Source organism: Lotus japonicus, chromosome 6, assembly GCF_012489685.1.
Source record: "Lotus japonicus ecotype B-129 chromosome 6, LjGifu_v1.2".
Taxonomy (NCBI): Eukaryota; Viridiplantae; Streptophyta; class Magnoliopsida; order Fabales; family Fabaceae; genus Lotus; species Lotus japonicus.
The window spans coordinates 48,201,577-48,215,104 of record NC_080046.1 but is presented as its reverse complement, the minus strand read 5'-3'; the positions used below and the strand labels follow the sequence as shown (position 1 = coordinate 48,215,104).

The following is a 13,528-nucleotide window of genomic DNA, read 5'->3' as shown; positions in this document are numbered from 1 at the left end:
ATTCCAAATACTTTGATAAAAGATGGCTTGAAGACCATCCTCCCTCTCCTTCTCTCGATTCACCCCTCTCTCTCTCTCTTACTCGTGTAACCCATGTATGCACAATTAGAATCTTACAAAATTTGAGGGCACAAAAGTGTTGGGGTGAAAATTGAACTGAAGTTTAGGTAACCCGTTTAATAGGTTGCAGGTTACCCATGCTGTTGTTAGGCGGTGGGTCTCCTGCAATAGATTTAGTCCCACATAATTTTGATCATAGGGATTTGAATACACTCGGTGTGTATTGCCACTATGTCTAGATTTTATTTTTCATAATTGGTTTCAACTTTCAATTCAAATAGATTATAGATGTGAAGCAAATGAATCAGATTGTAAAACTTCCAAAGCCAGTTAGGACGTAAATCCTTTTAATCAAAGTATTGTTTCATAAACCAATCTACATGTTTCAAATGTTCTTAGGCATACATGCTCAGAAATGCTATTATTTAGTATATTTGGATCCATTTATGTTTGTTGGATCCATGGAATCGTTTTCTTTTCTGAGATTGTGAAAAAAAGAATGTGTAAATAGTGAATGTAACTGAAATACTCAAGAAGTTGAATCAATCAAGGTAAAGAATTCTTGGCATACTGTGTACTCTTGAGCCCCTTGAAGAAAAAAGTCTTTAGCTCCACCATAAGATTCGCGCCTTTTCCTTCGTTGACATAACTTGCTGCTTGTTCTTTCTTCTCCTTGTGTATGCTTACAACTCTCACATTGTGTTGTGTAGGCAGTGCTGCTATCAGGGTTTATATGTGCAATCTTTCGATTACGGATAGTCATCTCTCCTGAAATTTCCTCTCTGTGAGGCCTTCTCTGCATCTCTTCCGCATCTTGTATCAGCTGATCAGCACTCTGACCTATCATGTGATTAGTTTTTGTTTCTAATCTGCTTCTCTCTTCCAAGTATGTGTTTCTGTCAATCTGTTCTTGTTCCCAGCTCACCAGATCATCCTCCATTTGACCTGTCATTTGGATATTGTTAAGTCTCTCCTGCCTCCTTTAAGGAAAAAAACTAACAAAGATAGCAGAAATTTAACTTAACTAGTTTTAATTCAGTGAATGTGTATCTACCATTTTGTCTTTGGGGATGGATTTTTCATGTAACAAGTAACAACAGAAAAGTATTCAACAATTATGACTAATGATTAACTGGATCGGTTTTTCTTTTCTATATTTACTCACTTTTGGGGATAATTGTCAGATGCTGAAAGATCCTCTTCATCTAGAGATCATGTTACCATGTTAGCTTAAGCTGTCGAGCTAATACATTATTCTTTCATGGTGATTTGCTAGTTTTAATCTCTTCTTGTCCTCTCATATGTCCTATCCTCATCAACCACTCAATTGACTAGCAAGTTGTAATCGTGTTAAATATGAATTATTTGTGAAATAAAATGTTTGCGCTACGATAGTTTCACATCGATATTCTTCTAAGTTAAAAACAAAACATTTTGAAGTCGAACATTATTTTAAGCTTTTCTGATCTACCTTTATCCTTAGGCTTTCTAGTTCTAGATCTTCTTATTACTTTCACCAATATGTTTTGCTTTCTAATCTTTTCTGTATGGTTAACCCTCTTGCTGTAGTTTGCTAAATTACCTTGTGAATTAGTGATGTCAGGCTCATCGGATGGTAAAGATGACTTTTCTGGAGATGAATCTTCAATTATACTGCTCTCTGTTGATTCGGCTATGCCTTGTAAAGAAGATACAACCTGAAATATCCCAAATAAGTTTATGTAAGTTTCCAATAATATGCTGTTGACAATGAATATCACAAAATTGTCCATCTATTCCTGTGAGCCAATGAGATGGGTAAAACTATCTTCTTTTCTGCACTTAATTACCTTGTGAATTTCTCATGACTGGTTTATTTGCTTTAACCTTTCTTTTCTTAACTAACTTGTCAACTGTATACCTAGGCTTTTACGTTCCGTTTGATTAAGCACCTTCAACAAAGAGTAAATACTTTTTCATAATGTTATCTCGGTTTTAACTTCTACAATAACCACATATTTTATATTGGTTTGACAGTTTAAGCTTTTATGACATGCAGGGCTTCGGCATATATAGTTTTCTATATTAGTTATTTATGCTCTACTGAATGAATTAGCATGTCATCTTCTTGTGGTCCTATGCACTTTATGATTGCCATATTCTACACCATTTAGACTTACCATATTCATTGTAAATCTTTCCTTAGGATTCTTTTTGAGACATTTTTCTGTAACTTGGACCAACCATTGGAGTTGTTCTTCATCATAGGAGTTACTGATTTTTGGATCCAGTAACTGTGGGTACTTCTTTCCTCCCAGAAGGGGCCTTGCCTAGAAGTGGGAAAATACAAAATTTGGTGTGATGCATATAAGCAACAAAATTTGAATAATATGGGCAGTATACATGCAATTAATGATATATGCTCAAACAACATTTAGTTTGCTGAAGTTATTGTTTTACGTGACTCTATGGCCTAATAAAATGAATCATTGATTAACAAAAACAGGATGTGAACCAAATTTTGCTAGCAAAGTGACCACTCCACTGCATTCACACGTAGAAATATGACTAAGTATGGACGTCAATAAGACATTAAGACCCCTCTCACCCCAACCATGTACTTATTTAGTATGTCATTGGACAATCACATGCTATTTTTACAAGTCACGTGTATATCATGTTTATTTTGTTGCTAATTTGGAAAATTATGAAGAAAATAACAAGCAAGATTAATACAGATTTTATTTCTGCTGCAGAAAGAGGAGCATGCCTGAAAATATATCAGAGATGTCATGTTGACTTCAGTATTATCACAAGAAAATATAATGCCCTGATGACATTTTGTAGAAACAACCTAGGAATGAGAAGGAACATCTCTTTGAGATATCCCCACATACCTTCTTTTGGAAAAACATACATTATTCATTTGCATACTAATAGATCATATTATTAACATGTGCTTCTTACCCATCCAATAAGTTTTTTGCCTCCTGGTAGTTTGTCCGTGGCCCTCCTGCCAGTTATCAACTCTAAAAGAAGCACTCCAAAGGAGAACACATCTGTCTTAGTTGATGGTTTCCCACTTTCCAGATACTCAGGTGCTGTATATCCAGAATCCCGTGCATTTTTATCTTGGTTGGATTTCTTTGACTCAAGTTTCACTTTTCCAAAGCCAAAATCTCCAATCTAAAGATAATCAAATAAAAATAGAAGTTTGTATGTTAAAGATAATATAATGTACTGAAACTTAGGCAGACAGTAAAAAGCTTCAAATCCTCCAAGGTTCAGGTAAGTACCAGTGGCTCAAAGTTATGTGTGAGAAGAACGTTACTTGCTTTAATATTTCCATGAATTACATGATTCTCATGTAAATACTTTAAACCTCTGGCAGTACCTATTGCTACTTTCGTCCTTTCTATCCAAGTCAATGACTGGAAACTTCCCCCTGCATAATGTTTAAATTTATTTCTTTTATGTTCACGTCAATAGAAAATTCAATTCCCTAATGAAGTTTCAAGCATAAAGTGATAAAACTTCATCTGTTGATAAGAAGTGCCAGGTCATATGTTAGCCCTTACTTGATAGGTAATGGTCAAGTGAACCATTGCATACTTGCTCATACACAATCATCAATTGGTTTTTATCTGTACATAACCCCAACAGCATGATCACATTTTTATGTCTTGCATTGATGAGCAACTGGACTTCTGGCTGGAATATCTTCTCTTCCTCGGACCTGGTAAATTGATATTTTTTAACAACTACTTTCACATTATTCTTTAGCCGGCCTTTGAAAGTAGGTCCATCTTCAGTTTCAGATAGAGAGTTCATAACTGAAAATCCTTCTGTTGCTTCTAGGAGTTCCTCGTAAGGAAAGTGTTTCATCCGTGCAATTTTCGGGCGTTTACTTTTGCAAATAGAGCATGCAGAGGATTTTGAATTCTCCAAAACGGTATCATCTTGATGTCCATCCAGTAAATTCCCATGGTAGCTGCTCTGAAGCTGTGTTTTCTCCTGGATCAGATGATCTTCTTTTGTTTCATCTGTCATTCCACTAAAAGGTTCTGGTCTTGATTCTCTCTTTTTTTTAACAGACCTCATCTCCTCTTCTTGATCCTGGCTCAGCTGGTCAACTTTTGTCTGACCTGTCATGTGGTTAATGCTTATTTTCTGTGTTTTTCCATCCCCATGGCTCTTCATATGTTCTTCAAACTCACTCAGCTGATCAGGTACTGCCTCATCCATGATGTGGTTATTTATCATCTTTTCTGGGCTGCTCTCCACCCCTTGGGGCCTGATATGCATTTGGTCTTCAATCTGGTTCAGTGTATCAGAGTTGCTATTGCCTATCATGTAAAAGTGACTATTTTCAATTATTAGTCTTAACCTCCCTTCCTCCAAAAAGGAGCTGCTCTCTATCTCCTCCTCATTCTGACTTGGCTGGTCAGCTTCTGTTGGACCTACATTAATTATAAATAGTTTTTTCACAAATATGTCTGTGGGGATTCAGTTTGAACAAAAAAACTAAACAAAAAAATGTTTGTTATTAGTTGTGGTTAACTGGTTTGAAATATGTTGGCTTTTGTTACTCTTTAAGAACTTTAAATGCTGAAATATCCTCATATCTTTTCAATATTAGTTACATGGATGTTATATTGTATTTCTACTTGGATTTTGACACTCCTAATTGTTTTTAGTCCTCTTAGGCATTTTATCCTGACATCATTTAATAAACTAACACGTGACAGTTTAATGCATTAATAAATCAAAACACTGATGCCAATGATAGTTGCTCAACTATGAGGATCTAACTGCATGAAAAAATGGTCTTGGTTTGATTTTTAAAATGGTGATTCTGTGGTGTATTATTTGTAAATACCATGTAAGAGTTTACTTTGTGGCATGCCCTAACCTTCCTATCCCTAAACTTATTTTACCTAAAAATACAAATTTATTAGTAATGGTCTTTATGGGATATCCACCCTTCCTTTCTTGGAGGCTTTTCTTCTAGCTCTCCTAACGATATAACTTATTCCCCTAACTTTCAATTTCTATAATTTTCCTATAAGTCCACCACAATTATGCTTTCCTAACTAATATATGCCTATTCTGTCTTGTTCTAGACTTTCTTTGTTACCTTGTGAACCATTTATGCCAGGCAGAAATCCTGAATGTGATACAGCTTGAGTAGAGTCTTCTGTCATGTAGCACTGTCTGCTGTCTTCTGTGCCTTGTGATGTAGGAGCCTGAATTTGTGAACCATTCATGTCAGGCACAAATCTTGAACATGATGAAGCCGAAGTGAAGTTTTCTGTATTGTGGCATTCTTCACTACCTGCTATGCCTTGTAATGCAGAAACCACCTGAAATTACCGAAGTGTGTACTTGTTATGTAGATTTGTTTTTAACAATGTATGACTAAAATTGGACATCTGAACAAGTAAGGCAATTATAGACAAGAGAGCATTTTTGTCTTCTTGCAGTGAATCCAATTCTGAGTCATATTTCTTTCTAACTCAATTATTCATCAGCATACTTGAGTAGCAGGTAATAGTTTAAGCTCAGTTATAAAATCTTTGGTTCTTTGCTTAATAGTTTAAGCTTTTAAGTCAAGTAGCGGGTAATAGATATTACACTGAATGGGATATCATGCTTCTTTATGTACTTTGCAGTTTATGATTTACATTGTAAATTATTGGGACTAACCATATTCATGGATAATCTTTCCTTAGGACTCTTTTTCAGACATTGCGCTGTTACTTTTCCCAGCCAACGAAGTTGGTCGTCTTCACATGAGTTTCTGATTGTGGGATCCAACAACTCAGAGTACTTCTTTCCTCCAAGAAAAGGCTTTGCCTGAGAGGAAAGAAGAAAACAATATAAATTTTCTCTGATGCTCATAAGAAACAAAGTGTAGATTTTGAAATTTGCTCTGAAAGTTTATATGCAGTAAATTATATCACAAGATAATAAAACATTGTGATAATTATGTATGTAAACATAAAAGGTTGGTGAATTAAACCTTTTCTTCAAATACACCCAACCATAAGCTTTCAGAAAATTAAATGTGCCATTGAATGCCATTTCAATATTCATTTTACCAACAGCTGCTTGTAGTATGTGAAAGTTATGTGGCTCTTACCCATCCAACAAGGCTTTTCACTCCTGATATTTTATCTGTAGCTTTACGTCCAGTGATCAACTCTAAAATAACCACCCCAAACGAGTATACATCTGACTTAGTTGATAATTTCCCCTTCTCCTGAAACTCGGGGGCTATGTATTCAGAATTCCCCAAGTTTTTATTCTTATAGGACTTAAATTCATGTTTTTTTCCAAAGCCAAAATCTCCAAGCTGAACAAATGTTTATCATTATGAATAAAAGTCAGTTCCATGCAATGACAAAATTAATATTCATAATAAAAATTAGTCAGGTAGGAGAAATAGATTGACATCAGTCAAGGTTCAAGTATTTACCAGGGGTTTGAAATCATGCGTTAGAAGAATGTTACTTGGTTTTATATTTCCATGTATAATGTCATTATCATGCAAGTACTTTAGACCTCTGGCGAGGCCCATTGCAACTCTCAACCTCTCAATCCAAGTCAATGGCCTACAGCTTTCCCCTGCATAATACAACAAGTGCCTTTAGTATCAAATTCTGCATGTATCATTGATCATAGTAATCAAATTGAGGAGTTCTTTATTAATATATATCAAATTCCACATGTACAGTTGAATCATAAATCTTACTTGATAGATACTTGTCAAGTGAACCATTGCAAGCATACTCATACACACTCAACAGAAAATGGTCTTTTGTAAATGAGCCCAATAGCATGACGACATTCTTATGTCTAGCTTTGAGGATAGTTTGGACTTCCGACTTGATTTTTTCCCTTAATTGAGTGTTTGTTATTTCATGCTGCTTAACTACTATTTTCAGCTCTCCCTCCAGCTGGCCTTTGAAAGTGGAAAATAGATATCCACGTTCAGAGAGACTGTTCTTCAATGAGAATCCATCTGTGGCTGCTTGGAGTTCTTCATAAGTGAATTCCTTATGCCATTCAACATTAGGTCTTCTACTTTTACAGACAGAGCATATAGAACACATAGATTTTTCCAGATTGCTGTTCTCTTGCCCTCCATCCAATATACCCCCATGGGAAAAAAATTCTGTCTGTTTTGCTGGATTCTGGCTCAGCTGATCATCTTTCGTTTGATAAATAAGTTCACTCTTTTTTGGATGCCTTAAGTCCCACTCCTCATCCTGGAAGAACATTTGTGTCTTTTCTACTTCCTGGCTGGGTTGATCAGATATTTCCTGAGCAGTTTCTTGATAATTGTTAAGTACAAGTGTGGTGTTCTCATCATCATGGGGAATGTTTTGTGTCTGATTGCGATTCTGGCATTGCTTATCTCCTTCCTGGCTAGGCTGATTAGCTATTTCTTGAGCAGTTGCTCGATAATTGTTAATTTCAAAAGTTGTGTCCTCATCATCATGGAACATGTTTTGTTCCTGTTCAAGATCCTGGCATGGTTTATATCCTTCTGTTTCACCTATCATTTGGTCACTGTTTATGTCCCTTTCATGCATGCTTTGGTGATCAGGACCTGTCTGACATGCGTTTTCATTAATGTTAGTAGTAAACCCCACTTCCTCATCAAGCATGTATTGTACCAGGTTCACCCCATCAACTTTAATTAAACCTGTATGCAGTGAAACAAGAACAGGAGATCTTTTATCTTAGTGGAATATTTAAAATAGTTAAAAATTGAAACTAGAAAAGGTCAGAAGTTATAAGAGTAAATGAGCTCAAATGTACAGATGTTCCAGTACTCACCCTTGGGAACTATATCAATGCTGAAGGGATTTTCTGGCAAACTATCTTCATAATCTCTTTCATGGCTGTTACATGGTATTTCATCTGGTTGATTTAAAGGTCCTCTTACGCGTACTATCTGATTTTTACGCTTTAATCTTGATATGCCACAAGAAAGCCTTTGCAAGAAGAACTCCTCATCTTTCTTCATTTGCCTGTGAACCAGGTGCAGGTTTTTTGGCATATTAATGAGATTTTCTTGAGATAACTGATACGCCATGTGTTTTGATTTGACAATTATACACTTCGAATTCAAAAATGTATATTTCAACTTTCATGCATGATACATTTACATTTATTTCTAGCTCCTCATTTAAGAATGCTTCACTATATGCATTGGTTTGTATGGATTCAGCAAATGTATTATTTTCTGGTTAAGTGTAACTAGGCCATACTTGTAAGATAACCTTCAAAACAAATAGTTATCACCAATGCAAGCATTCAAATTTCATGTATCCAACACTACACTAATTCATCTTTTCTCTGTCTTTATTATTGTGTTCATTGTTAACTGCATTTCATTTTTTTTTGTCTATTTTTCATTTTCATTTTGTTCAATTATGACTTCACTAAAATCAATGCAAATATATTTGACATTTCTCGGCTCACGCCAATAGTTATATACATGGTAGCTGAATTATCCAAATAGTGTGTCTCCTAGTGTGACATGCTTATGCTTTTTAGCTGGTACCTGGATTCATTACCTAGGATTGAGTGAGATTTCAACTGCTATACATGACCATAGTTAAAATGCTTGCCCTCTACTGATATTTTACTAAAAGAGGTTCTGACAAGAAAAATTATTTAATCAATGGTAGTATCAATTTTGTCTTGAAACTTTGTTACATGCTTGAAGCAGCACTTGAAGCTAAAATCTCAAACATCCCTTTAACTGAGTGTGTTTAGAGACTATGAAGGTTTCCACATGGGGGAGAAGTGATTAGAGAGAAGCGCGCTACCATGAGTAACTTTTGTGAGTGAAGAAATGATTCTGAGAGGTTTAACAGTGAACCCAAATACGATGCTAGTCATTTTATGCTGTTACTTGAAATTTAAGGAAAAGCTTGTTTCAATTGGATCTGGTTTCTACATGCAATTTCACTTCATTTGACTGTGCTCTAGATATAATAAAAATATCACAAGAGAATTTTGATTATCAGTTTGATTTTTCCTGACCTGTCAAGTATCAACCAAGTTGCCTTTAAGTTTATGACTGCTTTAAAAGCAACATCTTTCAGTGAAGATCCTGTAAACAACTTTATCTTAAAAGTAACCTGAAAATGTTATGCACGATTTTATTATCTCTTTTACAAATCAAAATTGAAATAAAGTTTATTGATTGGTATTGATATTACCTCATTGGATTCGTATAGCTTAGCAACCGTAGAAAGCTCCTCATGGTTCTGATACTCTTCCTTCTTCCTTTCAAGTTCTTCACTAATGATCCGGTGGTTCACTCCAACCATTGCCCTGTCATCAACAGCGACTTTGTACCCCACTGCATAAGAATTGGTGGAAAGGGAAACAGAAAAAAAAAATGATTGATTAGTAAAATGAAAATGTTGTGCATAAGGGTGACAATGTTCTTCATCCTGCATCACTCAACACTGATAAAATTTTCTGTTCTTTGATTTTAACTTTCTTTACATTCCAGGTTTTTTCATGGATAATTACGTACTTGGAGTGTAAATCTCATGCAGAATTGCAATTAGGGTGACTGTATCTCCTGGCTTAAGTGATAATCCATTTAGAGCCCATTCAAAAACTCTCGAATTTAGTTCTTTAGATGCATCCTGTATCACCACGACGTGACTCGGTTTAGTGGCCATGACTTATCAGGTTTGAGCTCTCAATATCTGATCTTTATGTGGTAAATAAGTGAAAGTCTCAAGCATGACATTGCCTATTGCCTATGGAAAATCATGTTGAGCAGAAGAAGAGCAGATTCAAAGCAAGAGTCTCTGTATATATGGAACTTGTAGGGACTAGGGACATAATATGTACATACAAACTGTGATGTCTCATTTCTTGACCATATTGGGTCCTAAGTAAATGTCCCTCCTTAAAAATGGTGATTGGCTTTAATATCACAGCTGAAACTATGATGTTTTTGTAAAAATCTAAGCTCATTAGAAAACAGTGGAGACAGGACAATATATTTTGACAAAAATTGACGATGATAACCAAGCATTCTTAGTTGTAATGAAACTACTATGTTCCAGCTACAAGTACTATGCCTAGGGGATAATGTTTATATGACAGGACAAGGGTCTATTATGTCTTTTCTATACGGATGTATTGAAATGAATATAAATCTTACAATACTATTTTTAGTTAAAAACCATTCTCCCTGAAGGCTACAAAGGTTGGGTACATAAAGCTTGGTAAGTAAGACAAAATGGCTATGTTTGATGCAGCTAGCCAGCATAGTGCATACAAAACACAGAACAGGCTAGTACAAAATTGTCTTCAGCCGATACAAAAAATGACATGGTCTTTTCTGTTTACATTTTATATTTATGAATATTTCACCTTTACCAAAGTTATTAAATTTAAGGGTTAAATAAGTTTTTGGTCCCTAACCTTTACTAAATGCTTGGTTTTCGTCTCTCACCGGAGCAAAGGTGGGCTTTAATCCCTAACCTTTGATGATACACTTTCCCGCCATTAGTGATGTGTTGCACTCGCCACACAAAACCTTTTACTATTTTTGTCACATGAAATCTTCCACCACTGTCACCATTGTTTCTACCAATGAACTTCCCGAATAGAGGGTGGAATGTATCGAGGGGTCGTGGAGGATCTTGATTGATGGTGGTGGTGGATGTTAGGTGGCAATGAAGTCAATGGACGATGGTGATGATGGTGATGATGGTGGTGATGGTGGTAGATGGTGGAAGGTATAATATTGATAACAATACTTGTGAAATTTATATGATTGATAATAATTTTTTAAAATTACAAATCATAAAAACAATTGAAACTTTGATTGTAAAATTGAAACTAGTTTTGTATTTTAAAACTTCAAAGCTTAAATATAAAACCATACTAAAGAAGACTTTTGTAAGTACCCTCATCATTCTCAACAACGGGAGTGTTCAATCAATCATCATTAGAGCACAATCGCTGGCTCAAGGATTGACATCACTTCTGTATGAGTATCAAATTTTAGTCTTGATTATCTTGATTAAGATATTAGCATTTTTCTTTTTTGAAATACTGATATATAAGCTCCTATTGAATGGACCATTTATGAGTCGATGCTAATGCGTATAAAAAATTGTAGGTATGATGAAGTGTCCTAAACATAGTCAAAGAATCGCTATTAATAGAAGCCTGTGGAAACTAGCAGTGACTGCCTGACCTGACTGGTTGATAGTTCCATTTGGGTTCTTCTTGACCCAGTAGTATATTACTATATTTTCAGCCAAAGCCCGTTAGGCCGTATAGCAAGATACACATCCTTCATAGTAACGAACCAAATCCTCATACATGCCATATAATTTTTATTCTAACTACTAGAAGCTTATTTAACCATGTAACAGAGTCATTATTACAAATACCAATGAGGTGTAGCACAAATGCACAATGTAGATAGTTGGGCTCCTTAACCATCTAGTTCATGACTGTCGATAACTGTCGGCTGTGGAATACCTTGGAAAACAAAAAAAGAGTCATTATAAAAAATTTCAAATTCAAATTAATTAGAAGTAAATTACAATCAACAATCATAACAATTCTTGCAGGTTGATTCTTATATATGTCCTCGAGTGGTAAAAGTTGGAGAACATATAGTTAAGAGGGAAATGTCTTGAGATTAAATCCTAGAAAGTGTAATTTATATTTCTATATAATATAAAAAAATTCTTATATATAAATGAACCTTACCAAGAATTCTACAATTGAGGCTCACACCATGAATCTACAACAATCACAATAATTCTTTTCCACAAGTGTTATCGTGTGGAATAACTCAGACTCTCAAAGTGACAGTGAGAGTCTACACTCTACACCTATTGAAAAAGAAATGAGGAATATAATCCAATTTATTAAATTAAACAATTAAACAGCTTTCCCATTCACAAAAAATTTAAACAATTAAATTGATAAACTTGATGTTCAAAGAAAAGAGTTTAATATTTACACATTACAGTACATTTTATTTTTTGGTACATCTGAAAATATTAAATTCTCTTTCCAAATATTGATTACTAAACTTTCTCCTACCTAACTCATATGTCTCGAGTTCTTACCACTTGAGCTATTTTTTCGGAGATAAAGAGTATACTTACTTCAAATACTTTTACGCCCTTTAAGAAAATAGTTTTAGGCCACATTACATGTGATAAATATTTTGGGTGCTACAGGAGGAGTATTGAACGCTAGCAACTCTCCTATGCTCTTGTTTGTTTCTAGTTGGGATTGATTTTGAGTTGAAAATAACGTTCCTCATTGTTTGGATATGTGAAAATTGAAAAATTACATGTGCAGCTCACATAACATTTTTTACATAAACATTTTTTTTTTGTCAATGGACAAAGTTTACTAGAAACAAAGCCCAAATGGGTAGGGCAGGGTAGTACATTCCTCACACATGCGGGAAGAAAACATGGACATGCTAGCAATTGGGGGTGCACACGAGCTGGTTTGGGTCGGGTTTGTTGTGGTTTTGATCCAAATCGATCAATCGAAACCGGGTTCAGTTGGATACTTAAATTAGTTTTTTAGTTTTTCATATACCAGCCCGAACCAAATCAAAGGTGGCCAATTTGCATCGGTTTGAATCTTCGGCTCTTGCATTTTTTAAAAAAAATCCTGAATTGGTTCTACAAGCACTAACGTTAACAAATCACATATATATATAGGCCCCGTTTGGGAAAATAGCTTAAACAACTTAGTTGAAAGGTTTTCAGGTGCATTTCATACTGACACACAACAACATAGTCATTGTTCTACATACCTAAATGCTTAATCAAAAGGAGAGTGATGCACATTTATTCACATAAGTAGAACAAAATGTTATCTCCACTTCACCATACTTAATCATAAATCAGAGAAGTAAACAATGTTCATTCTAAAGAAATAAAATAGAATAACAGAACCATTCTCGTTCATTTTACTAAAGTAGATCATTTTTTTAAACTGATCGAAAATCCAAGAAACCCCTAATACTTGATACTTGAAGAGTCCATGACAACTAAATGTTCACGACGAAGGACGAGGTGTGCTCATGATGGACGAGCGATTGGTGCTCATGAAATCGCGGCAGAATAAGGCGATAAAGGAATGCAGAGATGCAAAAGTCTTGACGGAGGAAGAATTGTGACGAAGAACCTCTGAACACAAGGTACAATAAAGCTCGGTCCTCGACGTGAGGGCTTGGACTCATGTTGAACTCGTCGGTGGCATGCAGTGGCGTGAGGGTAGGGCGACGAGATCAGGGGCCACTAGAGAAGGTGAAATCCTGAGTGATAAGGCAAAAAAATTAGGGCAAACAGAGTGTGGTGTGTCACCAAGGTCTTGTACCCATCAAACATTTAGAAATACTCATTTCGGGTCGAGTTTGTTCAGATTTCAAACCAAATATTCGATACCCGAACAATTT

General features: G+C 35.3%; 1 protein-coding gene across 1 annotated transcript; it reads right to left on the bottom strand.

Annotated features, from left to right (window-relative positions):
• Positions 1–419: 419 nt before the first annotated feature.
• Positions 420–9,971, bottom strand: LOC130721966 (uncharacterized). The gene is made up of 15 exons (XM_057572554.1): positions 9,602–9,971; positions 9,279–9,421; positions 9,100–9,197; positions 7,885–8,078; positions 6,794–7,750; positions 6,518–6,666; positions 6,182–6,394; positions 5,746–5,895; positions 5,177–5,402; positions 3,618–4,499; positions 3,336–3,484; positions 3,007–3,225; positions 2,220–2,369; positions 1,643–1,757; positions 420–1,005 (listed from the first exon to the last, which is right to left on the bottom strand). Exons 1-15 carry the CDS (start codon positions 9,750–9,752, stop codon positions 590–592), a joined length of 4,212 nt encoding a protein of 1,403 aa, XP_057428537.1. The 5' UTR covers positions 9,753–9,971; the 3' UTR covers positions 420–589.
• Positions 9,972–13,528: the final 3,557 nt, after the last annotated feature.

What these genes read in the sequence shown, in the direction of transcription:
- LOC130721966 (XM_057572554.1), bottom strand. Translation starts at nt 9,752, where the DNA reads ATGGCCACTAAACCGAGTCACGTCGTGGTGATACAGGATGCATCTAAA. An exon ending in AGCTATACGAATCCAATGAG is followed by an intron (nt 9,198 to 9,278) that starts GTAATATCAATA and finishes TAACATTTTCAG; the next exon opens with GTTACTTTTAAGATAAAGTT. An exon ending in CACATAACTTTGAGCCACTG is followed by an intron (nt 3,226 to 3,335) that starts GTACTTACCTGA and finishes GATTATCTTTAG; the next exon opens with ATTGGAGATTTTGGCTTTGG.